The sequence below is a fragment of the Hyla sarda genome, unplaced genomic scaffold (assembly GCF_029499605.1).
Source record: "Hyla sarda isolate aHylSar1 unplaced genomic scaffold, aHylSar1.hap1 scaffold_746, whole genome shotgun sequence".
In the NCBI taxonomy this organism is placed as follows: domain Eukaryota; kingdom Metazoa; phylum Chordata; class Amphibia; order Anura; family Hylidae; genus Hyla; species Hyla sarda.
In genome coordinates, this window is record NW_026610769.1 from 104,248 (window position 1) to 131,167 (window position 26,920).

The 26,920-nt window shown below is 46.8% G+C and overlaps 2 protein-coding genes across 8 annotated transcripts in view; one reads left to right on the forward strand and one right to left on the reverse strand.

Annotated features, from left to right (window-relative positions):
• Positions 1 to 103: 103 nt before the first annotated feature.
• On the reverse strand, positions 104 to 20,832 carry LOC130345153 (myoD family inhibitor domain-containing protein 2-like). 6 transcript variants are annotated; one of them, XM_056554484.1, is made up of 6 exons: positions 20,680 to 20,832; positions 12,739 to 12,888; positions 10,812 to 10,933; positions 8,931 to 9,092; positions 3,982 to 4,250; positions 104 to 447 (listed from the first exon to the last, which is right to left on the reverse strand). In XM_056554484.1, the coding sequence occupies exons 2-5, from the start codon at positions 12,786 to 12,788 to the stop codon at positions 3,991 to 3,993; spliced, it is 594 nt and encodes a 197-aa protein (XP_056410459.1). In that variant the 5' UTR covers positions 12,789 to 12,888; positions 20,680 to 20,832; the 3' UTR covers positions 104 to 447; positions 3,982 to 3,990. The 6 variants fall into 6 exon arrangements, with proteins under 6 accessions (XP_056410459.1, XP_056410456.1, XP_056410457.1 ...); XM_056554481.1 differs by having other exon boundaries at positions 104 to 451; XM_056554482.1 differs by having other exon boundaries at positions 104 to 499.
• LOC130345152 (CXXC-type zinc finger protein 1-like) overlaps positions 9,078 to 26,920 on the forward strand; it is a 32,254-nt gene continuing 14,411 nt past the window's right edge. The window contains exons 1-3 of one of the 2 annotated variants that reach the window (XM_056554480.1): positions 9,078 to 9,096; positions 24,601 to 24,710; positions 25,947 to 26,047. In XM_056554480.1, coding sequence (XP_056410455.1) covers positions 24,706 to 24,710; positions 25,947 to 26,047 — 106 coding nt within the window. In that variant the 5' untranslated portion in view covers positions 9,078 to 9,096; positions 24,601 to 24,705. Of the gene's footprint in view, positions 9,097 to 20,775; positions 20,900 to 24,600; positions 24,711 to 25,946; positions 26,048 to 26,920 lie in introns of those variants that run through there. The other variant, XM_056554479.1, reaches the window with a different exon arrangement.

Genomic DNA, 26,920 nt, shown 5'->3' on the forward strand with positions numbered 1-26,920 from the left:
AACAGCTGGAGGCACCCTGGATGGGAAACAATGGCTTATATGATGCCCTCAATGCCGCCCCCTATTGGATAGACACAGTAAGACATGACATCATGTAGAGAGGTCAGAGTAGTTTTATTGATCAGTAGGTACAAGCATCGGGCATGCGATGTATTCTCTACCAGTCCGATCATTCCTTACTGCAACGGCAGATTCTTCATTCAGGAAGGGAAGCAAAGGGAGCAGCACTCCAGGCAGATGTCCAGGCAATCCGAGGAGCGGCAGCCCTCATCCAGTATGGCACAACCAGGGTCACAAGGCCACAGCCGGGCACACATTAATCCATCGGGGCACAATGACCCACAAAGGGCTCCGTCACCGCAGAGCCCGCAGCTTAAACACCCCAAGACTGTAGAACACAGGATGGAGACTTCACAGAACAGGCTGGCCAGGAGACAGCGGGCACACCTGTCTACAGGAGAAAGAAGGGTGTCAGGCAGGAGACAGCGGGCACACCTGTCTACAGGAGAAAGAAGGGTGTCAGCCAGGAGACAGCGGGCACACCTGTCTATAGGGAGAAAGAAGGGTGTCAGGCAGGAGACAGCGGGCACACCTGTCTACAGGAGAAAGAAGGGTGTCAGGCAGGAGACAGCGGGCACACCTGTCTACAGGAGAAAGAAGGGTGTCAGGCAGGAGACAGCGGGCACACCTGTCTACAGGGAGAAAGAAGGGTGTCAGGCAGGAGACAGCGGGCACACCTGTCTATAGGGAGAAAGAAGGGTGTCAGGCAGGAGACAGCGGGCACACCTGTCTACAGGAGAAAGAAGGGTGTCAGGCAGGAGACAGCGGGCACACCTGTCTACAGGAGAAAGAAGGGTGTCAGGCAGGAGACAGCGGGCACACCTGTCTATAGGGAGAAAGAAGGGTGTCAGGCAGGAGACAGCGGGCACACCTGTCTATAGGGAGAAAGAAGGGTGTCAGGCAGGAGACAGCGGGCACACCTGTCTACAGGAGAAAGAAGGGTGTCAGGCAGGAGACAGCGGGCACACCTGTCTACAGGAGAAAGAAGGGTGTCAGGCAGGAGACAGCGGGCACACCTGTCTACAGGAGAAAGAAGTGTCAGGCAGGAGACAGCGGGCACACCTGTCTACAGGAGAAAGAAAGGTGTCAGGCAGGAGACAGCGGGCACACCTGTCTACAGGAGAAAGAAGGGTGTCAGGCAGGAGACAGCGGGCACACCTGTCTACAGGAGAAAGAAGGGTGTAAGGCAGGAGACAGCGGGCACACCTGTCTACAGGAGAAAGAAGGGTGTCAGGCAGGAGACAGCGGGCACACCTGTCTACAGGAGAAAGAAGGGTGTCAGGCAGGAGACAGCGGGCACACCTGTCTACAGGAGAAAGAAGGGTGTCAGGCAGGAGACAGCGGGCACACCTGTCTACAGGAGAAAGAAGGGTGTCAGGCAGGAGACAGCGGGCACACCTGTCTACAGGAGAAAGAAGGGTGTCAGGCAGGAGACAGCGGGCACACCTGTCTACAGGAGAAAGAAGGGTGTCAGGCAGGAGACAGCGGGCACACCTGTCTACAGGAGAAAGAAGGGTGTAAGGCAGGAGACAGCGGGCACACCTGTCTACAGGAGAAAGAAGGGTGTCAGGCAGGAGACAGCGGGCACACCTGTCTACAGGAGAAAGAAGGGTGTCAGGCAGGAGACAGCGGGCACACCTGTCTACAGGAGAAAGAAGGGTGTCAGGCAGGAGACAGCGGGCACACCTGTCTACAGGAGAAAGAAGGGTGTCAGGCAGGAGACAGCGGGCACACCTGTCTACAGGAGAAAGAAGGGTGTCAGGCAGGAGACAGCGGGCACACCTGTCTACAGGAGAAAGAAGGGTGTCAGGCAGGAGACAGCGGGCACACCTGTCTACAGGAGAAAGAAGGGTGTCAGGCAGAAGACAGCGGGCACACCTGTCTACAGGAGAAAGAAGGGTGTCAGGCAGGAGACAGCGGGCACACCTGTCTACAGGAGAAAGAAGGGTGTCAGGCAGGAGACAGCGGGCACACCTGTCTACAGGAGAAAGAAGGGTGTCAGGCAGGAGACAGCGGGCACACCTGTCTACAGGAGAAAGAAGGGTGTCAGGCAGGAGACAGCGGGCACACCTGTCTACAGGAGAAAGAAGGGTGTCAGGCAGGAGACAGCGGGCACACCTGTCTACAGGAGAAAGAAGGGTGTCAGGCAGGAGACAGCGGGCACACCTGTCTACAGGAGAAAGAAGGGTGTCAGGCAGGAGACAGCGGGCACACCTGTCTACAGGAGAAAGAAGGGTGTCAGGCAGGAGACAGCGGGCACACCTGTCTATAGGGAGAAAGAAGGGTGTCAGGCAGGAGACAGCGGGCACACCTGTCTACAGGAGAAAGAAGGGTGTCAGGCAGGAGACAGCGGGCACACCTGTCTACAGGAGAAAGAAGGGTGTCAGGCAGGAGACAGCGGGCACACCTGTCTACAGGAGAAAGAAGGGTGTCAGGCAGGAGACAGCGGGCACACCTGTCTACAGGAGAAAGAAGGGTGTCAGGCAGGAGACAGCGGGCACACCTGTCTACAGGAGAAAGAAGGGTGTCAGGCAGGAGACAGCGGGCACACCTGTCTACAGGAGAAAGAAGGGTGTCAGGCAGGAGACAGCGGGCACACCTGTCTACAGGAGAAAGAAGTGTCAGGCAGGAGACAGCGGGCACACCTGTCTGCAGGAGAAAGAAGGGTGTCAGGCAGGAGACAGCGGGCACACCTGTCTACAGGAGAAAGAAGGGTGTCAGGCAGGAGACAGCGGGCACACCTGTCTACAGGAGAAAGAAGGGTGTCAGGCAGGAGACAGCGGGCACACCTGTCTACAGGAGAAAGAAGGGTGTCAGGCAGGAGACAGCGGGCACACCTGTCTACAGGAGAAAGAAGGGTGTCAGGCAGGAGACAGCGGGCACACCTGTCTACAGGAGAAAGAAGTGTCAGGCAGGAGACAGCGGGCACACCTGTCTACAGGAGAAAGAAGGGTGTCAGGCAGGAGACAGCGGGCACACCTGTCTACAGGAGAAAGAAGGGTGTCAGGCAGGAGACAGCGGGCACACCTGTCTACAGGAGAAAGAAGTGTCAGGCAGGAGACAGCGGGCACACCTGTCTACAGGAGAAAGAAGGGTGTCAGGCAGGAGACAGCGGGCACACCTGTCTACAGGAGAAAGAAGGGTGTCAGGCAGGAGACAGCGGGCACACCTGTCTACAGGAGAAAGAAGGGTGTCAGGCAGGAGACAGCGGGCACACCTGTCTACAGGAGAAAGAAGGGTGTCAGGCAGGAGACAGCGGGCACACCTGTCTACAGGAGAAAGAAGGGTGTCAGGCAGGAGATTGGGTGCAAAACCTATTTTCACATACACCATTGTATAATTCAGGATCCTTATTTCTGGAGGACCTGTATTATACAGACAGCCCACTGGTATGAATGAGCACTGTGTAATGCTTCATTTGCCCTGCGGAGGCGCTGCTGTATAACTGTAAAACTCTTTTCAGGTTTCCCCACTGGTGACTGCTGGCGGTTTCAGCAGGGGGGAAAACTTTGTGATAAACTTACAGTAAAGGGAGCCTTCTAACAAACAGGCACTGTGCTAGGAGGAGGACCCCTTTACATACAATAAACAACCCTTTACAAAAATGCGTAAACTTTATACTATATCTCAGCCCCATTCAAGAGAATGCTAAGGCTAATCTGCAATACCTGACACTGCCACATGGGCAGCGCTGTGCTCAATACTGTAATTCCCAGGATTCCCACTAATAATGCAGCCATAGCCCAAGTTCCAAACTGTGGACCTCCAGCTGTTTCAAAACTACAACTCCCAGCATGCCCGGACAGCCGTTGGCTGTCCGGGCATGCTGGGAGTTGTAGTTTTGCAACAGCTGGAGGTCCATAGATAAGAGACCACTGGTTCCATACGACAGGTCAGCACAGGAGGACAAAGAGGAATGACCTGGGTTAGTCAGTGGAAGCAGAGTTCGGACATTTCCATGGCCAGCTCCAGACACTCGGCCGTGTTAAAACACAGATCTAAGAAGTCGCAGTCGGTGTTAGTGCAGCAAGAAGAGGTGCAGCAGCAGCAGAGGTCGTTCAGCTCCGGGAGGCAGCTGTAGGAGCAGAGACAGCGCACACTTGTGCCACAGGTGCCCGGGAGGAGGACCAGACAGTCTGAGAAATGGCAGAAGAGACAAGCGAGGAGAAGAGACGCCGTGAGGTCCGACACTGCGGGGAGAGGACAAAATTAGTAACCTGCAGGTAAGGGCCCATAACACTACACACATTGTCTGGTAGCAGAATCCCATTGATAATTAAAGGGGTTCTCCACCATAAGGTGATTTTAGTACGTACCAGCCTGACAGTAATGGACATGCTTAGGAAGAATCTACGCTTGTCTTGGGGCTAAATGGCTATGTTGTGAGATTACCATAACACTGTGGCTAGCTTTTTGTGAACTGGCCATTTCCTGTTGGAGTTACCTCCCTCCAACTACAAGTCCCATGATTCCTTGTGGCTATCTTTTTGTGAACTGGCTATTTCCTGTTGGAGTTCCCTCCCTCCAACTACCCTCCAAGTCCCCTGATTCCTTGTTTGTAAGTGTGAGGTCACTTTTCTCCCTCCCACCCATTGAGACACACCTGTGCTCCCTTCAAGTCAATAGACCAGTGTTTTCTAACCAGGGTTCCTCCTGCTGTTGCAAAATGACAATACACTGCAGAATGATCTCCCACCCAGAGGTCGATCCACCCATTGAAGCCCAGACAGGCTCCCTCTGAACACCTGACTAGTGATGCAATGTCTCGGGCCGCACTGAAACCTGGGAAAACCTGAGACGACGCTCATTTTGTATGCTGTTAAAAATAAACATTGGGGCAAAAATCACAGAAGAATTGCGAGAACACCATGAAACACAGGGACAGACACTATATTATGAACTACACTAACTGTACAGTGCCTGTAGCATAGTCATATAAAAAAAATATCCGTAATATTCATTTAAAACGATGAATGCAGTCACATTAACATGAACGACTTCCTCAAACCACAAAAAAAAAAAATTTAAAAAAAATCGTGGACACTGGAAAAAAGTCCTCAATTTTTACAGACTTTTTTATTTATTTTTATTTTTTTTAGCAGAAATTCAGAAGTGTGAATGGGAGTGCAGAATCCCATAGAAGTCTATTGGACTTTCATTTGAGGCGGAATTCTGCAAGTGGAAATTTAGAAGTAAGAAGGAGAGTGCTCTCTAGCTGGCACTGTGTATGTGGACAATCATTGGTAATGTGGGCACTGCCGCTGTTCATAGGGTTCTCTTTCCTGTCACTGTTCATGGGGTACTTTGTTCTGGCACTGTTTATATGAGTACCTTGTGCTGCCACTCTTTATGGCAGTGTTTCCCAACCAGGGTGCCTCCAGCTGTTGCAAAACTACAACTCCCAGCATGCTCGGACAGCCAAAGGCTGTCCAGGCATGCTGGGAGTTGTAGTTTTGCAACAGCTAGAGGCACCCTGGTTTGGAAACACTGGTTTATGGGGTACTTTGTGCTGGCACTGTTCATGAGGTAATTTGTGCTGCCCCTATTCATGGGGTACTTTGTGCTGCCCCTGTTCATGGGGTACTTTGTGCTCTCATTGTTTATGGGGTACTTTGTGCTGGCACTGTTCATGGGGTACTTTGTGCTGGCACTGTTTATAGGGTACTTTTTGCTGGCACTGTTCATGGGGTACTTTGTGCTGACACTGTTTATAGGGTACTTTGTGCTGGCACTGTTCATGGGGTACTTTGTGCTGACACTGTTTATAGGGTACTTTGTGCTGACACTGTTCATGGGGTACTTTGTGCTGACACTGTTCATGGGGTACTTTGTGCTGACACTGTTTATAGGGTACTTTGTGCTGGCACTGTTCATAGGGTACTTTGTGCTGTCACTGTTTATAGGGTACTTTGTTCTGGCACTGTTTATAGGGTACTTTGTACTGGGACTGTTCATAGGGTACTTTGTGCTGTCACTGTTTATAGGGTACTTTGTGCTGCCCCTGTTTATAGGGTACTTTGTGCTGGAACTGTTTATTGGGTACTTTGTGCTGGCACTGTTCATGGGGTATTTTCTGCTGGCACTGTTCATGGGGTACTTTGTGCTGTCATTGTTCATGGGGTACTTTGTGCTGTCACTGTTCATGGGGTACTTTTTGCTGGCACTGTTCATGGGGTACTTTGTGCTGTCATTGTTCATGGGGTACTTTGTGCTGGCACTGTTCATAGGGTACTTTGTGCTGGAACTGTTCATGGGGTACTTTGTGCTGGCACTGTTCATGGGGTACTTTGTGCTGACACTGTTCATGGGGTACTTTGTTCTGTCACTGTTTATAGGGTACTTTGTGCTGGGACTGTTCATAGGGTACTTTGTGCTGTCACTGTTCATAGGGTACTTTGTGCTGGCACTGTTCATAGGGTACTTTGTGCTGTCACTGTTCATGGGGTACTTTGTTCTGGCACTGTTTATAGGGTACTTTGTACTGTCACTGTTTATAGGGTACTTTGTGCTGGCACTGTTTATAGGGTACTTTGTGCTGTCATTGTTTATAGGGTACTTTGTGCTGTCACTGTTCATGGGGTACTTTGTGCTGTCACTGTTCATAGGGTACTTTGTACTGTCACTGTTCATAGGGTACTTTTTGCTGCCCCTGTTTATAGGGTACTGTGTGCTGTCACTGTTCATGGGGTACTTTGTGCTGTCACTGTTCATGGGGTATTTTCTGCTGGCACTGTTCATGGGGTACTTTGTGCTGTCATTGTTCATGGGGTACTTTGTGCTGTCATTGTTCATGGGGTACTTTGTGCTGTCACTGTTCATGGGGTACTTTTTGCTGGCACTGTTCATGGGGTACTTTGTGCTGTCATTGTTCATGGGGTACTTTGTGCTGTCAATGTTCATGGGGTACTTTGTGCTCTCATTGTTTATGGGGTACTTTGTGCTGTCACTGTTCATGGGGTACTTTGTGCTCTCATTGTTTATGGGGTACTTTGTGCTCTCATTGTTTATGGGGTACTTTGTGCTCTCATTGTTCATGGGGTACTTTGTGCTCTCATTGTTCATGGGGTACTTTGTGCTTTCACTGTTCATGGGGTACTTTGTGCTGGCATTGTTCATGGGGTACTTTGTGCTGTCACTGTTCATGGGGTACTTTGTGCTCTCATTGTTTATGGGGTACTTTGTGCTGTCACTGTTCATGGGGTACTTTGTGTTCTCATTGTTTATGGGGTACTTTGTGCTCTCATTGTTTATGGGGTACTTTGTGCTTTCACTGTTCATGGGGTACTTTGTGCTGTCACTGTTCATGGGGTACTTTGTGCTGTCACTGTTCATGGGGTACTTTGTGCTGTCACTGTTCATGGGGTACTTTGTGCTGTCACTGTTCATGGGGTACTTTGTGCTGTCACTGTTCATGGGGTACTTTGTGCTGTCACTGTTTATGGGGTACTTTGTGCTGTCACTGTTCATGGGGTACTTTGTTCTGGCACTGTTTATAGGGTACTTTGTGCTGGCACTGTTCATAGGGTACTTTGTGCGGTCACTGTTCATGGGGTACTTTGTGCTGCCACTATGAGGACACTGCATGACAGTACCCTCAGATGGCTAATAGCGCCCAATGCTGTCATCTGGATTCAATGACAAGTAAACAAAAAGGGTTAACAATTTTGGAACTGCCTCGGGTTATCAAATAAAAAAATGCATAAATTTATTCCCCATAAGTATTGATAGAAACTGCATGAAGCAGCAATTTTCACAGGTTTCACCTACTTGTGCATCCAGAACCTAAACAGAGTAATCCTATTAGATATACAGCGGAGCAGCTGGAGAGGTGGGATGCGGGAGGGGTTCTCTATGGTCAGGGCAGCTGTTTCTAGCTGATAATGTAGCAGCCCCACTCCCCTGAAGCTCATGGCTGTCACTGGCAGTAAATATAAATTATTGCTGACTTGTTTTACTCCGGACGTGTCTCATAAAGCTGACACCGCTGGTGTATAAAAAAATATCACCTGATACATGAAAAAAAAAATCAACATAATAAAAATGGACAGTAAGTTGACTCTGCAGATTAGTTATGATGGCCACCACCATAAAACACATAAATATCTATATATTGATATATAGATATTTATTGTAATCTATATATATATAATTTCAATGGGATTCTGCTGCACTGTGTACCTGACGGAATTTTTTGTTTCTGCCGCGGAAATTCCAATTCCAGTGTCCGGCAAAAGAATAGACATGACTATGAGATGGCGCGTTTCTGAGCAATCCTAGCGCCGCCAAAGGCTGTCTGGGAATTGTAGGAGTTGTAGTTTTGTAAAGCTATATGGATATAGTACACTACAATTTCGTATGAGATACAGGGACTCACACTTACAAAAACAGCTGCAGGTTGGGCATATTACAGAGTAACCACAGCATTTGCGCTAGTGTTATAAACATTATCTATAGTTTTGTAAAGCTGGAGGCTGTTTGGGAAACACTGGTCCAGGGGCACGTGCCCCAGTGCTCAGTGTCAGGTGGGGGCGCTAACAAGCTATTCAGCCAGGGTATTTGATACAGGGATCAAGTGTATACCTAATGGTTATAAAATAAAATTACGGTATTTCTCTAGCTCTAGTGTTTTAAAAGGGTTATCCATGAATAGAAAAACAGAGCTAATTTCTTCAAAAAACAGCACCACCCCTGACATCAGGTTGTGTGAGGTATTACAACTTCGCTCCATTCAATTCGATGGAACTGAGCTGCAATACCACACATGACCTGAGGACAGGGATGGTGTTGTTTTTGTAAGAAATCAGCTCATTTCTAATCTTGGATAATGCCTTTAATCCTTTTCCAGGTCCATGGTGGATCACCACACTCACCGTCCCCTGCGGCCTCTTCTATGTGACTGGCGGACAGCATGGGCCCCTGCAGGCTGCTCCTCTGGCTGCCTCTGCGCGATGACTTTGGCTTCTTAGAACAGGTGACATCTTGGCTTCTTAGAATCTGCTGGTGAGGAGTCTGTGTTACTGCCTGGACATCTCCTAGGTAAGAGAACGCACAGTGGTATAATACCCCAGCTGTATGGGGTCCGGTAATGATTGGACTCATAAGGCTATTTACAGTCTTGGATTAATGGGATTTTCTATTACTAGCTGAGTACTCGCCATTGCCCAGTCTTCTACCTAAACCTTGTGGAAGAACAAAAAACAATGATGTGCTTGTCCTTATATACCGTCCTCATATCCCATCCTCATATAATGTTCCCATAACCCATCCTCATATCCGGTCCTCAAATCCCAACCTCATATACTGGTGTAATATCCCATCCTCATATCCCGACCTCATATACTGGTGTCATATCCCAACCTCATATCTCGACCTCATATACTGGTGTCATATCCCAACCTCATATCCCGACCTCATATACTGGTGTCATATCCCAACCTCATATCCCATCCTCATATCCGGTCCTCAAATCCCAACCTCATATACTGGTGTCATATCCCATCCTCATATCCCGACCTCATATACTGGTGTCATATCCCGACCTCATATCCCGTCCCCACATCCCATTCTCACATCTCAACTAGAGATGAGCGAACTTACAGCAAATTCGATTTGTCACGAACTTCTCGGCTCGGCAGTTGATGACTTTTCCTGCGTAAATTAGTTCAGCCTTCAGGTGCTCCAGTGGGCTGGAAAAGATGGATACATTCCTAGGAAAGAGTCTCTTAGGACTGTATCCACCTTTTCTAGCCCACGGGAGCACCTGAAAGCTGAACTCATTTATGCAGGAAAAGTCATCAACTGCCGAGCCGAGAAGCTCGTGACGAATCGAATTTACTGTAAGTTCGCTCATCTCTAATCTCAACCTCACATCCTTTCCCACATCCTATCCTCATTTCCCAACCTCATATTCTGTCCTCATATCCTGTCAACAATACCGTCCTCAAATTCTGTCCTCATATCCCAACCTCATGCCCTGACCTCATATCCCGACCTTATATATCTCACCCTCATATCCCGTCCTCATATCCCAACCTCATGCCCTGACCTCATATCCCGACCTTATATATCTCACCCTCATATCCCGTCCTCATATCCCAACCTCATGCCCTGACCTCATATCCCGACCTTATATATCTCACCCTCATATCCCGTCCTCATATCCCAACCTCATATCCCGTCCTCATATCCCGACCTCATAACCCGTCCTCCTATCCCGACCTCCTATCCTATTCTCTGCACCTGACAGTCAGCAGGAAGTTTAAAATTCTCAGGCAATCTCTGCAGCTGAGATTATTGTGATCAGGTGATTTACTGGACGTCCCATAGACTTGCATGTGAATTTAGACAAAAAAAAACCAAAACCCTCACAAATGGGGGTTGGTTCGGGATGATTTAATTAACTCTTCTATATTTTTAGTTGACATGTGACAAGTAACATGCGACTAAGTTTCATCAAAATATCTCCAGAAGTTATGCAGGAACTTACTGTACATATGTTGACTTCTATATCAATAAATATATAGATATTCTTTCTATTATTCATCAATGTAAAATTGTAGTAAACCTCGATAATACATCTCATTAATAATAAAGTGTAGGCAGCCCCCTGACCCCCGCGCTCACTCTTCTGCTGCTGTAATCCTCCTATCATCTCATCATCTATTGGGTGTTCATAACAAATGCTTTAAATCTCAGAAATGACCCTGAAATAAAAACAATTGTACACTCAGAGGCTGCTCTTAGCACAGTACCGTGGTCAACAATGATTTCCCCAAAATGGACTTTTGCTGTTTTCTTTGTAGGAGGAAGACGTTCCGATGTCCTCACTAAGGTTTCAGCACTGCTGGATGCACAGTCACTCATCTTGTGATACCTGAAGGGATAAGCAAATATGAATCACTATATACACAGCCCGTCCCCTCCAGTCACTATATACACAGCCCGTCCTCTCCAGTCACTATATACACAGCCCGTCCCCTCCAGTCACTATATACACAGCCCGTCCCCTCCAGTCACTATATACACAGCCCGTCCCCTCCAGTCACTATATACACAGCTCGTCCCCTCCAGTCACTATATATACAGCCCGTCCCCTCCAGTCACTATATATACAGCCCGTCCCCTCCAGTCACTATATACACAGCCCGTCCCCTCCAGTCACTATATACACAGCCCGTCCCCTCCAGTCACTATATACACAGCCCGTCCCCTCCAGTCACTATATACACAGCCCGTCCCCTCCAGTCACTATATACACAGCTTGTCCCCTCCAGTCACTATATACACAGCTCGTCCCCTCCAGTCACTATATACACAGCCCGTCCCCTCCAGTCACTATATACACAGCCCGTCCCCTCCAGTCACTATATATACAGCCCGTCCCCTCCAGTCACTATATATACAGCCCGTCCCCTCCAGTCACTATATACACAGCCCGTCCCCTCCAGTCACTATATACACAGCCCGTCCCCTCCAGTCACTATATACACAGCCCGTCCCCTCCAGTCACTATATACACAGCTTGTCCCCTCCAGTCACTATATACACAGCTCGTCCCCTCCAGTCACTATACACAGCCCGTCCCCTCCAGTCACTATATACACAGCCCGTCCCCTCCAGTCACTATATACACAGCCCGTCCCCTCCAGTCACTATATACACACCCCGTCCCCTCCAGTCACTATATACACAGCCCGTCCCCTCCAGTCACTATATACACAGCCCGTCACCTCCAGTCACTATATACACAGCCCGTCCCTACCAGTCACTATATATGGCTGACATTTATCATTGTCTTTAGATTGTTTTTTTTGTTTCTACAAAAGGTGCAAAAAAGGCGCGAGCAGGGTTAATTTGCGCCTTTTGGTTTACACATTTCTGCTGACTTTGAGTTGCAATCCACTGAATTTGGCGATACACATGATATGGACGGGTTTTATGAATTGAATGAAGGGTTTTATGAAATACACTGAAAAGTCTCTAAAACTACCCGAGCCCAGACTTAGCTGAGCTTTTTGGTGTATGTGAAGAGAGAAATTTCAGAAAATGTGACCTGCGCAAAATGTATCAAATGCTCTGCGACCATTTAATACATTTGGCGCTCCTACATATTACCAGCACACACGAAAAAAGGTGTGGAAAAATACTTCACTTACACCTACAATTAGAGATGAGCGAACTTAGAGTAAATTCGATTCTTCACAAACTTCTCGGCTCGGCAGTTGATGACTTATCCTGTATAAATTAGTTCAGCTTTCCGGTGCTCCTGTGAGCTGGAAAAGGTGGATACAGTCCTAGGAAAGAGTCTCCTAGGACTGTATCCACCTTTTCCAGCTCACAGGAGCACCGGAAAGCTGAACTAATTTATGCAGGATAAGTCATCAACTGCCGAGCCGAGAAGTTCGTGACGAATCGAATTTACTGTAAGTTCGCTCATCTCTACCTACAATGATAAATGACGGCCTATATATATATATATATATATATATATATATCCATAAAGTTGCCCATACTCCTCTCCGTCATCCACATCTTCTCCCCTTCTTTGGCTGAACTTGATGTTTGGCCATTTTTCAACCATATGTAACTATATGTACGTAACTAAGGTTGGCGCGGTCATTCACCATATCAGCCATTAGTCATCCGTCCTTGATATAGCGGTATAGTTAGTGTACTCACCTCTGCAGGTTGTGGCGGTGCTGTGGATGGATCCGGTCTCCTGCCCTCATGGGTCTGCACTGACTGTGTTAGTATTCACACCCTTTCTTATTCTCTCGCATCATTAAACCGTGGATGGTGTTAAAAAGCTTTTGCTGGCGTCACCGTATCCTGAGCGGAGGGAGGAGGGAAGAGATGTACAGAGATGTGATGGATAGTGTGGATGGAAACGAAAACATCACACAGCAGGAAGCAGCACACATACAGCGCCCCACATCATACTCATGGAAATTCGTACAATGCGCCCCCCAAATATCCAATACGTGCGGGATCATAGGGTAATAGGAACGTTATTATAAATCGATGGACGAGACGGGGGGTGTCGCTATAGGTAGAAGTCAAAAACATTCCATAGCGCCTCAGAGGGCTGAACGGCCCAGTGCCATTTAAAGGGGTACTCCGCCCCTGGCATCTTATCCCCTATCCAAAGGATAGGGGATAAGATGTTAGATCGCCGCGGTCCCGTTGCTGGGGACCCCGGGGATCGCTGCTGCAGCACCCCGCTATCATTACTGCGCAGAGCGAGTTCGCTCTGCACGTAATGACGGGCGATACAGGGGCCGGAGCAGCGTGATGTTATGGCTCCGCCCCTCATGACATCACGGCCCGTCCCCCTAATGCAAGTCTATGGCAGGTGTCGTGATGACCGCCACGCCCCCTCCCATAGACTTGTATTGACGGGGGCGGGGCGTGACGTCACAAGGGGGCGGAGCCATAACATCACGCTGCTCCGGCCCCTGTATCGCCCGTCATTACGTGCAGAGCGAACTCGCTCTGCGCAGTAATGATAGCGGGGTGCTGCAGCAGCGATCCCCGGGGTCCCCAGCAACGGGACCGCGGCGATCGAACATCTTATCCCCTATCCTTTGGATAGGGGATAAGATGCCAGGGGCGGAGTACCCCTTTAAGAAGACGTCAATCTTATGGCACATGATAGGTTTAGAGGTACAGATTTTGCCCTGAGGCCCTGGAGCTTTAAAAGGGTACTCCGGTGGGAAACTAACGTTTTGAAATCAACTGGTGGCAGAAAGTTATACAGATTTGTACATTGCTTCTAGATAAAAAAAATGTAATCCTTCCAGTACTTATAAGCAGCCAAATGCTCCACAGGGAGCTGTGTAGTTCTTTCCAGTCTTCTGACACCTTCTGTCCATGTCAGGAACTGTCCAGAGGAGGAACAATTCCCTATAGCAGTGTTTCGCAAACCAGGGGGCCTCCAGGTGTTGCAAAACTACAACTCCCAGCATGCCTGGACAGCCAAAGGCTGTCCAGGCATGCTGGAAGTTGTAGTTTTGCAACATCTGGTTGCACCCTGGTTGGGAAACACTGTCCTATAGCAAACCTCTCCTGCTCTGGACAGTTCCTGACAAGGACAGAGGGTGTCAGCAGAGAGAGCACTGTGGTCAGACTGGAAAGAGCTACACAACTTCCTGTGGAGCATAAAGCAGCTGATAAGTACTGGAAGGATTAAGATTTTTATGTAGAAGTAATTTACAAATCTGTATAACTTTCTGCCACCAGTTGATTTTAAAACGTTTGTTTTCCACCGGAGTACCCCTTTATAGCTCCAAACGTTTTGAAATCAACTGGTGGCAGAGAGTTATACAGATTTGTACATTGCTTCTAGATAAAAAAAATGTAATCCTTCCAGTACTTATAAGCAGCCAAATGCTCCACAGGGAGCTGTGTAGTTCTTTCCAGTCTTCTGACACCTTCTGTCCATGTCAGGAACTGTCCAGAGGAGGAACAATTCCCTATAGCAGTGTTTCGCAAACCAGGGGGCCTCCAGGTGTTGCAAAACTACAACTCCCAGCATGCCTGGACAGCCAAAGGCTGTCCAGGCATGCTGGAAGTTGTAGTTTTGCAACATCTGGTTGCACCCTGGTTGGGAAACACTGTCCTATAGCAAACCTCTCCTGCTCTGGACAGTTCCTGACAAGGACAGAGGGTGTCAGCAGAGAGAGCACTGTGGTCAGACTGGAAAGAGCTACACAACTTCCTGTGGAGCATAAAGCAGCTGATAAGTACTGGAAGGATTAAGATTTTTATGTAGAAGTAATTTACAAATCTGTATAACTTTCTGCCACCAGTTGATTTTAAAACGTTTGTTTTCCACCGGAGTACCCCTTTATAGCTCCAAACGTTTTGAAATCAACTGGTGGCAGAGAGTTATACAGATTTGTAAATTACTTCTACATAAAAATCTTAATCCTTCCAGTACTTATCAGCTGCTGTATGCTCCACAGGGAGTTGTATAGTTCTTTCCAGTCTGACCACAGTGCTCTCTGCTGACACCTCTGTCCATGTCGGGAACTGTACAGAGCAGGAGAGGTTTGCTATAGGGCAGTGTTTCCCAACCAGGGTGCAATCAGATGTTGCAAAACTACAACTTCCAGCATGCCTGGACAGCCTTTGGCTGTCCAGGCATGCTGGGAGTTGTATTTTTGCAACACCTGGAGGCACCCTGGTTGCTAAACACTGCTATAGGGAATTGTTCCTCCTCTGGACAGTTCCTGACATGGACAAGAGGTGTCAGCAGACTGGAAAGAACTACACAACTCCCTGTGGAGCATACAGCAGCTTATAAGTACTGGAAGGATTAAGATTTTTATATAGAAGTAATTTACAAATCTGTTTAACTTTCTGGCACAAGCTGATTTGAAATGATTATTTTTCCCCCAGAGTACCCCTTTAGGTTACTTTTTTGCGGTGGCTGGGGGGGGGGGGGGTGGGTTGGCTTTAGTGGGCCTATTCCTCTTTTCTATGGGTTGTGTAAATTCATAAAGGTCTCACCCCTTTCATGTACACCGTATAGTAGTTGTGTATACCACACCACACCCCTATCTGGTGGCCTGTGTCTACAGCTATATACCCTGCCCTTCCCATCAGCTCCACAACCCAACATACGTCCTCCTCATTTCCCATTGACCTCCCAGTAATTTTAGCAATAGACGTAGTGATGAAACATTTTATTTATTTTTTAAATGCTTCATCATTCCAAAAAAATAAAAATATCAGAATGTCCCCTGCACTGGGGGGCAAATATGAGTAAGGCTAGGTTCACACTTCGGAATTTGTGAACGGAAAATCCGCTTGGAAATTTCCGCCTGAAGAATGGCGTTGCTCTTTATTCAGGCGGAAATACTCGCGGAACACATTGCAGTCTATTGGAGTCTGCAGTGTCTGTGCGGTCCTAGCGCCGACTGATTCATTCGGCCGCACTCGGAATCTCCGGGCGGAAACTTTCTGCTCGGAGGTTCCGCAGTGTGAACCTAGCCTTACGGTATTGACCAGGGATGTGCACACACAGACATAACAGGGGCCCTTATTTCTACACCCACCCCTTGATGCCCTGTTGACAGGCATATTACTGCATTTTGCAAGATTACGGTGACTGCACTCCCCCCATTGGATCACATGTACTGTAAATAACACTTAAGGTTTAGGGGCCCTGGTAGAGGTTTTACATCTAAAACCAGCTTACACATAGGGTGGTGTTTCCTAAGCAGGGTGCCTCCAGCTGTTGCAAAACTATAACTGCCAGCAACGCTGGGAGTTGTAGTTTTGCATGTGGGGTACTCTCTGCTATACCACAGCAGCTAGGTGGTTAAATGGTCAGGATCTATGTCAGTGTTTCCCAACCAGGGTTTCTCCAGCTGTTGTAAAACTACAACTCCCAGCATGCCCGGACAGCTTTGGCTGGTAGGAGTTTTGCATGTGGGGTAACCTCTGCTTTACCACGGCATTTAGTTAGTTAATTGGTCAGGATCTATGTTAGTGTTTCCCAACCCGTGTGTCTCCAGCTGTTGCAAAACAACAACTCCCAGCATGCCTGGAAAATTGTTGTTTTAAAAGGCCAGGATCTATGTCATTGTTTCCCAACCAGGGTGCCTCCAGCTGTTGCAAAACTACAACTTCCAGCATGCCTGAAAAGTTGTAGTTTTAAATGGCCAGGATCTAGGTAATTGTTTCCCAACCAGGGTGCCTCCAGCTGTTGCAAAACTACAACTCCCAGCATGCCTGAAAAGTTGTAGTTTTAAATGGCCAGGATCTAGGTAATTGTTTCCCAACCAGGGTGCCTCCAGCTGTTGCAAAACTACAACTCCCAGGATGCCGTGAAAGTTGTAGTTTTAAATGGTCAGGATCTATATCAGTGTTTCCCAACCAGGGTGCCTCCAGCTGTTGCAAAATTAAAACTTCCAGCATGCCTGGAAAGTTGTAGTTTTAAATGGCCAGGATCTATGTCATTGTTTCTCAACTAGGGTGCCTCCAGCTGTTGCAACACTACAACTCCCAGCACACATCCCAGCCAAGGGCTGTCCAGGCATGCTGGGAGTTGTGGTTAGTCAGGTTGGGTGCACCACAGCGTATCTTTGTCAGTGTTTGCCAACCAGGGTGCCTGCAGCTGTTGCAAAACTACAACTCGCAGCATGCCCGGACAGCCATTGGCTGTCCGGGCATGCTGGGAGTTGTAGTTTTGCAACAGCTGAAGGCACCCTAGGTTAGGAAACACTAATCTAGAAACTGGTACTTGAGGACCAATACTTAGACCCCATAAAGTTGTGTAAATTCTATAGTTAAATACATAATGGACCATTTTAGTTGCATCCCTGATATTCAGGGGGGGGGGAGGGGGTCGCACCCCACCATAGGTATTTTTGTTCTCCATTTACTCACGTGCCCCAGAAACTATGAGTTGGCTCGAGGCTGATAGGCGCACCCCCTCCAGCAGTGAATGGGACGGCCCGAGAAGTTTTCCCATTGATTACTGCTGTGTAAGGGCGTGAATAATGTAAGTGCAGAGTGCAGGCTGCGTTACATCCCCATGAATTATTCAGGCCGCCACTTCAATCACTGTTTGCGGCTGATCCCAGGAGCATCATAAACCCAAATTATATAAGACTATGTACGATGGAACGTGGAGAGCGAACGGCAGCAGAGGGATGATGAGTGTTATGCTGCAGGCTGGCTGGGAGTAGTAGTCCTAGGGCTATGTATGTCATGATGTTATCCTGCGGACCCAACTATTATTTTGTCAGATGACTTCTTCCCATTGAGACCTCTGGACACTAGGATTCCGTAAAACAACACAATATAGGACAGCGTTGTCCAACCAGGGTTCCTCCAGCTGTTGCATAACTACAACTCCCAGCATACCCGGATAGCCAAAGGCAGCTGCGCACACCCAATGGCTGACATGTACTGTAAATAACATGTAAAGTTTAGGGGCCCTGGCAGAGGTTTTACATCCAGAGCACTGGTTCCCAACCAGGGTGCCTCCAGCTGTTGCAAAACTACAAATCCCAGCTTGCATGTACAGCCGTTGGCTTCCTGGGCATGCTGGGAGTAGTAGTTTTTCAACAGCTGGAACCATCCTGGTTTGGAAACACTGGGCACGGGGCCTAAGTGTCCAACCTGTGTCTCTCCAGTTGTGGCAAAATTACAACTCCCAGCATGCTCGGGCAGCCAAAGGCTGTCCGGGCATGCTGGGAGTTATAGTTTTAAAACAGCATGCTGGGGGTTGCAGTATTGCAACAGCTGGAGGCATCCTGTTTGGGAAACACTGGGCTAGGGCCTAGGTGTCCACGTTGCAGCTCTCCAGCTGTTGCAAAACTACAACTCCCAGCATGCCCGGACAGCCAAAGGCTGTCCGGGCATGCTGGGAGTTGCAGTTTTGCAACAGCTGGAGGCATCCTGGTTGGGAAACACTGAGCTAGGGCCTAGGTGTCCAACTTGCAACTCTCCAGCTGTTGCAAAACTACAACTCCCAGGATGCACCGAGCCAGCCGTTGGCTGGGAGTTGTAGTTCTGCAATACCTGGAGCCACCCTGGGTTGGGAAACACCGATCTAGATCCTAGTGCAGGAAGGAGACCTCTGGACACTAGGATTGCGTGAAACAGCACGGTTTAGGACAGCGTTTTCCAACCAGGGTACCTTCAGCTGTTGCAAGAGTGAGTACAACTGTTGTAGTTTTGCCACAGCTGGAGGCACCCTGGTTGGTAAACGCTGGTTTAGGATGTTACAGCTTTTGAGCCAGATGAATGTATATTTGGTCACTGTCCCTTTAAATGTTACTTTTGCAGCAGATTCACTGAATTGGAAAGTCTATGATGTAGGCTTCTACTCACACAACTCTGGTTTGCTGCACAATACCTGGACTACCGTAGGTCACTGAAGAGATTGGTGTATTGCAGAGGGGTCCTTGTTCAGCCTTGTTATCCTCCTTGATAGCACTTTATCCTCACAGTGTGGACGGGAATAGAAACAGGACAGTAGCATTATTGAGGACATTATAGAGCACTTCTGAGCAGTTTAAGCAATAAATCAAGCCCTGGGGTCAGATACTGAGAGTCTTGTGTAGTCTCTTTGCAGTCCTTTCATTTGCTTCAGGCTCTTTTCAATAACTCCTCCCTTCTTATCCAGGATACTTGAGCGAGTGCTGCTTTTGGCTGTATGTGCACTACATGACCTCCCCCCCCCCCTGACATGGACAGAGGTGTCAGCAGAGAGCACTGTGGTCAGACTGGAAAGAACTACACAACTTCCTCTGGAGCATACAGCAGCTGATAAGTACTGAAAGGATTAAGATTATTTTTATAGAAATAATTACCAAATCTGTTTAACTTTCTCGCACCAGCTGATATGAAAATATATATATATATATATATATATATTTTTTTACCGGAGTACCCCTTTAAGACTGGCTGCACTCCAGCCTCAGAAACCTCATCCAGCTGTGAACTGGCACAGATTTCCCCGACAATCTATTTGCTGGCGTATAGTTTAAATAAATGTGGTGCGAGGAGTGGGCACCACATCCCTCTTCTGCCCCTGTGGTTCACACTGAACTCGACGCGTTTCGCAGCGGGAACTGTGGCTCATATTCCTATTTAAAACAATAGGACGCGTAGAACACATGGTTTTGCACATATTGCAACGTGGAATACACATGAAACGGATAAGCGACATGTGAACACCCCCGAGGGTAGTTTTTCCTACCCAGTGTGCCTGCAGCTGTTGCCAAACTACAACTCCCACAATGCCCCGATGGTCGGTGTGCCTCCAGCTGTTGCCAAACTACTACTCCCAGCATGGCCAGACACCCAGTGTGCCTCCAGCTGTTGCCAAACTACAACTCTTACAATGCTCAGCCGGCCGGTGTGCCTCCAGCTGTTGCCAAACTACTACTCCCAGCATGGCCAGACATACAGTGTGCCTCCACGTGTTGCCCAACTACATGTCTCAGTTGCCAAACTACAGCTCCCAGCATGCCCGGACAGCCAAAGGCTGTCCGTGCATTCTGGGAGCTGTAGTTTGGCAACTGCTTGAGGCTGTTTGGATATGCTGGGAATTGTAGTTTGGCAACAGCTGGAGGCACACTGGCTGTCTAGGCATGCTGGGAGCTGTAGTTTGGCAACTGCTTAAGGCTTTTTGGACATGCTGGGAGTTGTAGTTAGGCAACAGCTGGAGGCACACTAGCTGTCTAGGCATGCTGGGAGTTGTAGTTTGGCAACAGCTGGAGGCACACTGGCTGTCAAGGCATGCTGGGAGTTGTAGTTTGGCAACAGCTGGAGGCACACTGGCTGTCTAGGCATACTGGGAGTTGTAGTTTGGCAACAGCTGGAGGCACACTGGCTGTCAAGGCATGCTGGGAGTTGTAGTTTGGCAACAGCTTGAGGCACACTGGCTGTCTAGGCATGCTGGGAGCTGTAGTTTGGCAACAGCTGGAGGCACACTGGCTGTCTAGGCATGCTGGGAGTTGTAGTTTGGCAACAGCTGGAGGCACCCTGGTTGAGACGTACTGCTGTAATGTAATGTGCTCAGTGTAAATTATCCTACAGCGCCCCCACAGGTGATCTAAAATATTACACAGATATCACTGGATTCTATATAACCTATACCCCATATCTGGTGAAAACTACAACTCCTATGAGGTCGGGAATACTGAGAGTTGTAGTCCCACCACCATCTCACAGGTTACAAAAATCCCGTCACGACAGGGAAGAGAATTCGGCGCCTCGCACGGCATAAATACTACAATAATGACGTCACCGGGCGTGACCCGGAACCGGAAGTCGCGCTGGTTGCCGCGGAGACAGAAGACCGGAAGCGGCGGTCATGGTAAGAAAACAACAATATCTCAGTGTGTATATGTGTCTGTTCTGCCTCCCCGGGCCCTATATACTGTATACACCCCCGCACACGTCTATAATGGCTCCCGTGTGGAGTGGGGTACACGGGTGGGTGTCTATAAGCGGCCATTGTCACGTCGGTCCTTCTCTTTGTGTGTAGACATGGCAGCGGTCACCTGACTCACAGGCTGTGGTGTGAACAGGATCCCATCCCCCATCTCTCTGTCATTATTCTATAGAGATTGTGGTATTAGGGTCCTAGTATTGGGGGTTGGGTGGTCTATGATTTCAGTCACGTGTTTTCAGTCAAGGGCTTTCCAGTTTAAGTGGTCGGATCTCTATTAGGTCTACAGAGCAGAGTTTCCCAACCAGTGTGCCTCCAGCTGTTGCAAAACTACAACTCCCAGCATGCCCGGCTGTCCAGGCATGCTGGGAGTTGTAGTTTTGCAACAGCTGGAGGCACACTGGTTGGGAAACTCTGCTTTAGTGACACACTGTGCTGTTTTCTTTCAGACTTTGCATATGGGTTCATTACATCATAAAACGTTTGACCATCACCGTTTCCGCTCATAGAAGAGTCTGTCGTGGTCATGTGACCTTCACTGTTTAGTTCATAGAAAAAACCTGCCCTGGTCATGTGACATCACAATTTACATTTAGAAAAGAATCTGCCTAGGTCATGTGACCATCGCTGTTTACATTCAGAGACCAATCTACCATGTGATCTTCACTGTTTACATTTAGAAGGACCCACCCTGATCATGTGATCATCACTGTTTTCATTTATAGAAGCATCTGCCCCGATCATGTGAATATCACTGTTTTTCATCCCTGATCATGTGACATCACTGTTTACATTCAGAGACCAATCTACCCTGGTCATGGGATCTTCACTGTTTATATTTAGAGACAAATCTGCCCTGGTCATGTGACATCACTGTTTACATTCAGAGACAAATCTGCCCTGGTCATGTGACATTACTGTTTACATTTAGAGACAAATCTGCCCTGGTCATGTGACATCACTGTTTATATTTAGAGACAAATCTGCCCTGGTCATGTGACATCACTGTTTACATTCAGAGACAAATCTGCCCTGGTCATGTGACATTACTGTTTACATTTAGAGACAAATCTGCCCTGGTCATGTGACATCACTGTTTATATTTAGAGACAAATCTGCCCTGGTCATGGGATCTTCACTGTTTATATTTAGAGACAAATCTGCCCTGGTCATGGGATCTTCACTGTTTATATTTAGAGACAAATCTGCCCTGGTCATGTGACATCACTGTTTACATTCAGAGACAAATCTGCCCTGGTCATGTGACATCACTGTTTACATTCAGAGACAAATCTGCCCTGGTCATGTGACATCACTGTTTACATTCAGAGACAAATCTGCCCTGGTCATGTGACATTACTGTTTACATTTAGAGACAAATCTGCCCTGGTCATGTGACATTACTGTTTACATTTAGAGACAAATCTGCCCTGGTCATGTGACATCACTGTTTATATTTAGAGACAAATCTGCCCTGGTCATGTGACATCACTGTTTACATTCAGAGACAAATCTGCCCTGGTCATGTGACATCACTGTTTATATTTAGAGACAAATCTGCCCTGGTCATGTGACATCACTGTTTATATTTAGAGACAAATCTGCCCTGGTCATGTGACATCACTGTTTATATTTAGAGACAAATCTGCCCTGGTCGTGTGACATCACTGTTTACATTCAGAGACAAATCTGCCCTGGTCATGTGACATTACTGTTTACATTCAGAGAAGAACCTGCCCTGGTCATGTGACATCACTGTTTACATTCAGGGACAAATCTGCCCTGGTCATGTGACATCACTGTTTATATTTAGAGACAAATCTGCCCTGGTCATGTGACATCACTATTTATATTTAGAGACAAATCTGCCCTGGTCATGTGACATCACTGTTTACATTCAGAGAAGAACCTGCCCTGGTCATGTGACATTACTGTTTACATTCAGAGAAGAACCTGCCCTGATCATGTGACATCACTGTTTACATTCAGGGACAAATCTGCCCTGGTCATGTGACATCACTGTTTATATTTAGAGACAAATCTGCCCTGGTCATGTGACATCACTGTTTACATTCAGAGACAAATCTGCCCTGGTCATGTGACATTACTGTTTACATTCAGAGAAGAACCTGCCCTGGTCATGTGACATCACTATTTATATTTAGAGACAAATCTGCCCTGGTCATGTGACATCACTGTTTACATTCAGAGAACTCACCCTGGTCATGTGACTAGATAAATGTGCCCTGATCATGTGACCTTCTGTTTTCATTCACAAGAATCTTCCTTGGTCATGTGACCTTTGTTTACATTCATTGAAGAATCTATCCTGGTCATGTGACCTTCACTGTTTCCTGGTTATGCAGTTTGCGCATCACTTTGTTGTCAGGCCGTGTTCACACTTGGCACTGTGACGCTCTTTTAAAATAGTTTTTATATGTTTCATCTGTAAAAAAAACATGTGACCGTGCTTTCTCTGTCAGCACGTATACTACAAAAACCACATGACCAATTCACTGACCGCAAGCAGAGGTTTTGAGAACTGAGGAGTGCACTAATTATATGTGAAGATACGAAACTGAGAATGCTAATGGCTGATGGCTGTCTGGGCATGCTGGGAGTTGTAGTTTTGCAACAGCTGCAGGTCCACAGTTTTGAGACCACTGCATTAAAGAATACTACATCCCATCCTTCCAGCCTGAAGTGGCTGGTAACAGAGAACAATACAGTAAACTACATCCAAAGTGATAATTGTGCGTAATTGTGCTAGGTTCATGCCTAAGGCTGTGTTCACACGTTGTAATTACTGTGTTACACAATAGGACTGCAACGTGTGAACGCAGCCTGAACACAGTGCACACCCATTCAGGGGCAGTCCATTTCTGTATTACTGTAACCCCCATCATCCTGCAGATCTAGTGCTGCTTACGTATAAGATAGCGCCCCCTCTGTTGGAAGCCAAGCTTTTATTTACTATAAATGCCTAAAACTGAAATATATATATATATATATATATATATATATATATATATATATATAGTAGAATAAAACAATGGCGCAGCACTCTCTAAAGTAGTGAAGAAAATAAGTTGCGGATTTATTGGCTCACAACACAGCAGTTTCAGTCCTACTATAGGACCATTTTCAAGCTTAGTGACAAAGTAGGGGGTATTTATATCCAGAACACATCAGTGCAAACAATAAAGTGCTTATAATCATCAATTAATTCCTTATACATAGTGTAATAATACAAAAATACTGACAAAGTATTGTGCATAAAAATCCATTCATAAAGTGCTTATATTGATATTCCATACATAGAAGAAAATGCCAAGTGTATAATACTAAAAACCAGCTTGAAAATACAAATCAACCATTAATAGGTGAAATGATCACACGTATATTGCACCTGTATGTGTATACGGTAGTTAATAACCTTAGTAAACATATCAGAGGAGGCGCGCATCCACTCTGTCTAATACTGTCATGGCCTGGTGCGTGGGGACCATACTGGACATTGGATAAATAGTGCTGCTAATTTCTTGCGCATATATATATATGTGTGTGTGTGTGTGTGTATATGTATATATATTTAATTTATTATTATTATTTTTATGTTTCTGTAGGAAAGCGAATATTCTGATCCTGACTTGGCCGGACTGGGTGAGACTGAGAATGGAGAGAATGCACCAGTGTACTGTGTGTGTCGGAAACCGGACATCAACTGCTTTATGATGTAAGTGAGGGATGGAGGGGTCCGGGGAGTGGTTAGATAGTTTCCATATGACCGCTCAGAATGGATCCCCATATATATATATATATATATATATATATATATATATATATATAAATATGCAAAAGGGAGTAAGTATCCTCCTTGGGGAGGCGCCATTACTGGCCACTGGGCATTCTGGGAAAAGGAATATGCAAATCTGCTCAATCACAGCACCTTCACAGGTAGCAATCTTTAAAGGGGTTATCCAGGAAAAAACTTTTTTTTATGTATCAACTGGCTCCAGAAAGTTAAACAGATTTGTAAATTACTTCTATTAAAAAATCTTAATCCTTTCAGTACTTATGAGCTTCTGAAGTTTAGGTTGTTCTTTTCTGTCTGAGTGCTCTCTGATGACACGTGTCTCGGGAACCGCCCAGTTTAGAAGCAAATCCCCATAGCAAACCTCTTCTACTCTGTGCAGTTCCCGAGACAAGCAGAGATGTCAGCAGAGAGCACTGTTGCCAGACAGAAAACAACAACTCAACTTCAGCAGCTGATAATTATTGGAAGGATTAAGATTTTTTAATAGAAGTAATTTACTAACTTTCTGGAGCCAGTTGATATAATTATTTTTTTTTAAACATCAGCTTTTTTTAATATATATGTGTGTGTGTGTGTGTAATATATATACACACACACACAAGCTATATAAAATATATACACATACATATATATAGCGTGTGTGTATGTGTGTATATATATATATATATATATATATATATATATTATATTATTATTTAACTTTTTTAGATAGATAAATATATATAAATATGTATGTAAAATCATGGGGGGAGATTTATCAAAACCTGTCCTGAGGAAAAGCTCATAGCAACCAATCAGATCGCTTCTTTCATTTTTAAAAGAGGCCTGTGAAAAATGAAAGAAGCCATCTGATTGGTTGCTATGGGCAACTCAGCAGCTTTTCCTTTGGACAGGTTTTGATAACTCTCCCCCATGATCTGTGGGGACCTTGACTCCCCCCCCCCCCCCTACCTGTAATAAAATTTTAATGCTTCCTCTTCATAATATTGTAATAGAAATGAATTGGTCGGAACATTCAGAAATGTTTCTAGATGGAGTCACTGTTGATTCAAGGGTTTATTGACTCTTTAAAGCCAGATGTGTAACTGATCCCTGCATTAGTACTATCTGTTAGTACTTTTCTATGTCACTGACGTTTTTCTTTTTCCTGTTCAGAGGATGCGATCACTGCAACGAATGGTTCCATGGACACTGCATCAATATCACGGAGAAGATGGCGAAGGCCATTCGGGAGTGGTACTGTATGCAGTGCCGAGGTGAGCAGCTCTGTGTAACCAGGTGGGGGCTATGGACCCCCAAGTCAATAGACACTTTCCATGTCTTGTTACATCAGTCAGTCTACATCTATGGACCTCCAGCTGTTGCAAAACTACAACTCCCAGCATGCCCAGACAGCCGTTGGCTGTCTGGGCATGCTGGGAGTTGTAGTTTTGCAACAGCTGGAGGTTCACAATTTGAAGACCACTGGTCTAGTATCTGTTTCTTTCATAGTCATACTTCTAAGGCTTTGTTCACAAGGCAGAATGTCTGCTTGGAAATGAGCCGTGTCCATAGACGGCAATGCATTTCCGAATGGATTCTGGAAAAAGAATGTCGAACTGAAATTCAGTGGCAGATGTGTCCACCGTGGAAATTCCGCCGTGTGCACAGTGCAGCAGAGTCCCATTGAAAACAACAGAATTTCAGAGCGAATTTTTCCGCCGGATTCCACTTGGAACATAGCCTTAAAGGGAATCTGTTCAGGACTGAAATATCTCCTTGCTTCCCCTCCCTGCTTGACTGACAGTCAGCTGGAAGCCAGGCCTTGTTTTTAAATCTCGCACCTAAGCACAGCTTGTATGCACAGCATAGGGACCAGATTTGCAAACAAGTCAAACTGGGGCAGGGATGTTAGGAAAAGCAAAGAGGCATTCCGGCCCTTGGCACTTAAGGGGTTGGGAACGCCTCATTGACTCTTTACACCAGAGAATAAGAGTATTTTTCTGTATAATTAAAGCACAGACGGCCATATGAGGGTGCCATGTGTCTGGAGGGTGCCATGTGTTTGGAACATGAATTGAAGCTGACAGCTTCCCTTTAACCCTCTAATGACACATGACGTACTATAAAACTATGGAGTATGTAATGTT

Bases quoted from the DNA above. Each gene is read 5' to 3' on its own strand.
- LOC130345153 (XM_056554484.1), bottom strand. From the start codon at position 12,788: ATGAGGGCAGGAGACCGGATCCATCCACAGCACCGCCACAACCTGCAG. The intron at 10,934-12,738 runs GTGAGTACACTA...TTATCCCTTCAG, and splicing joins CACCGCCACAACCTGCAGAG to GTATCACAAGATGAGTGACT. The intron at 9,093-10,811 runs GTACTGTGCTAA...TCTCTTACCTAG, and splicing joins GGAAATCATTGTTGACCACG to GAGATGTCCAGGCAGTAACA.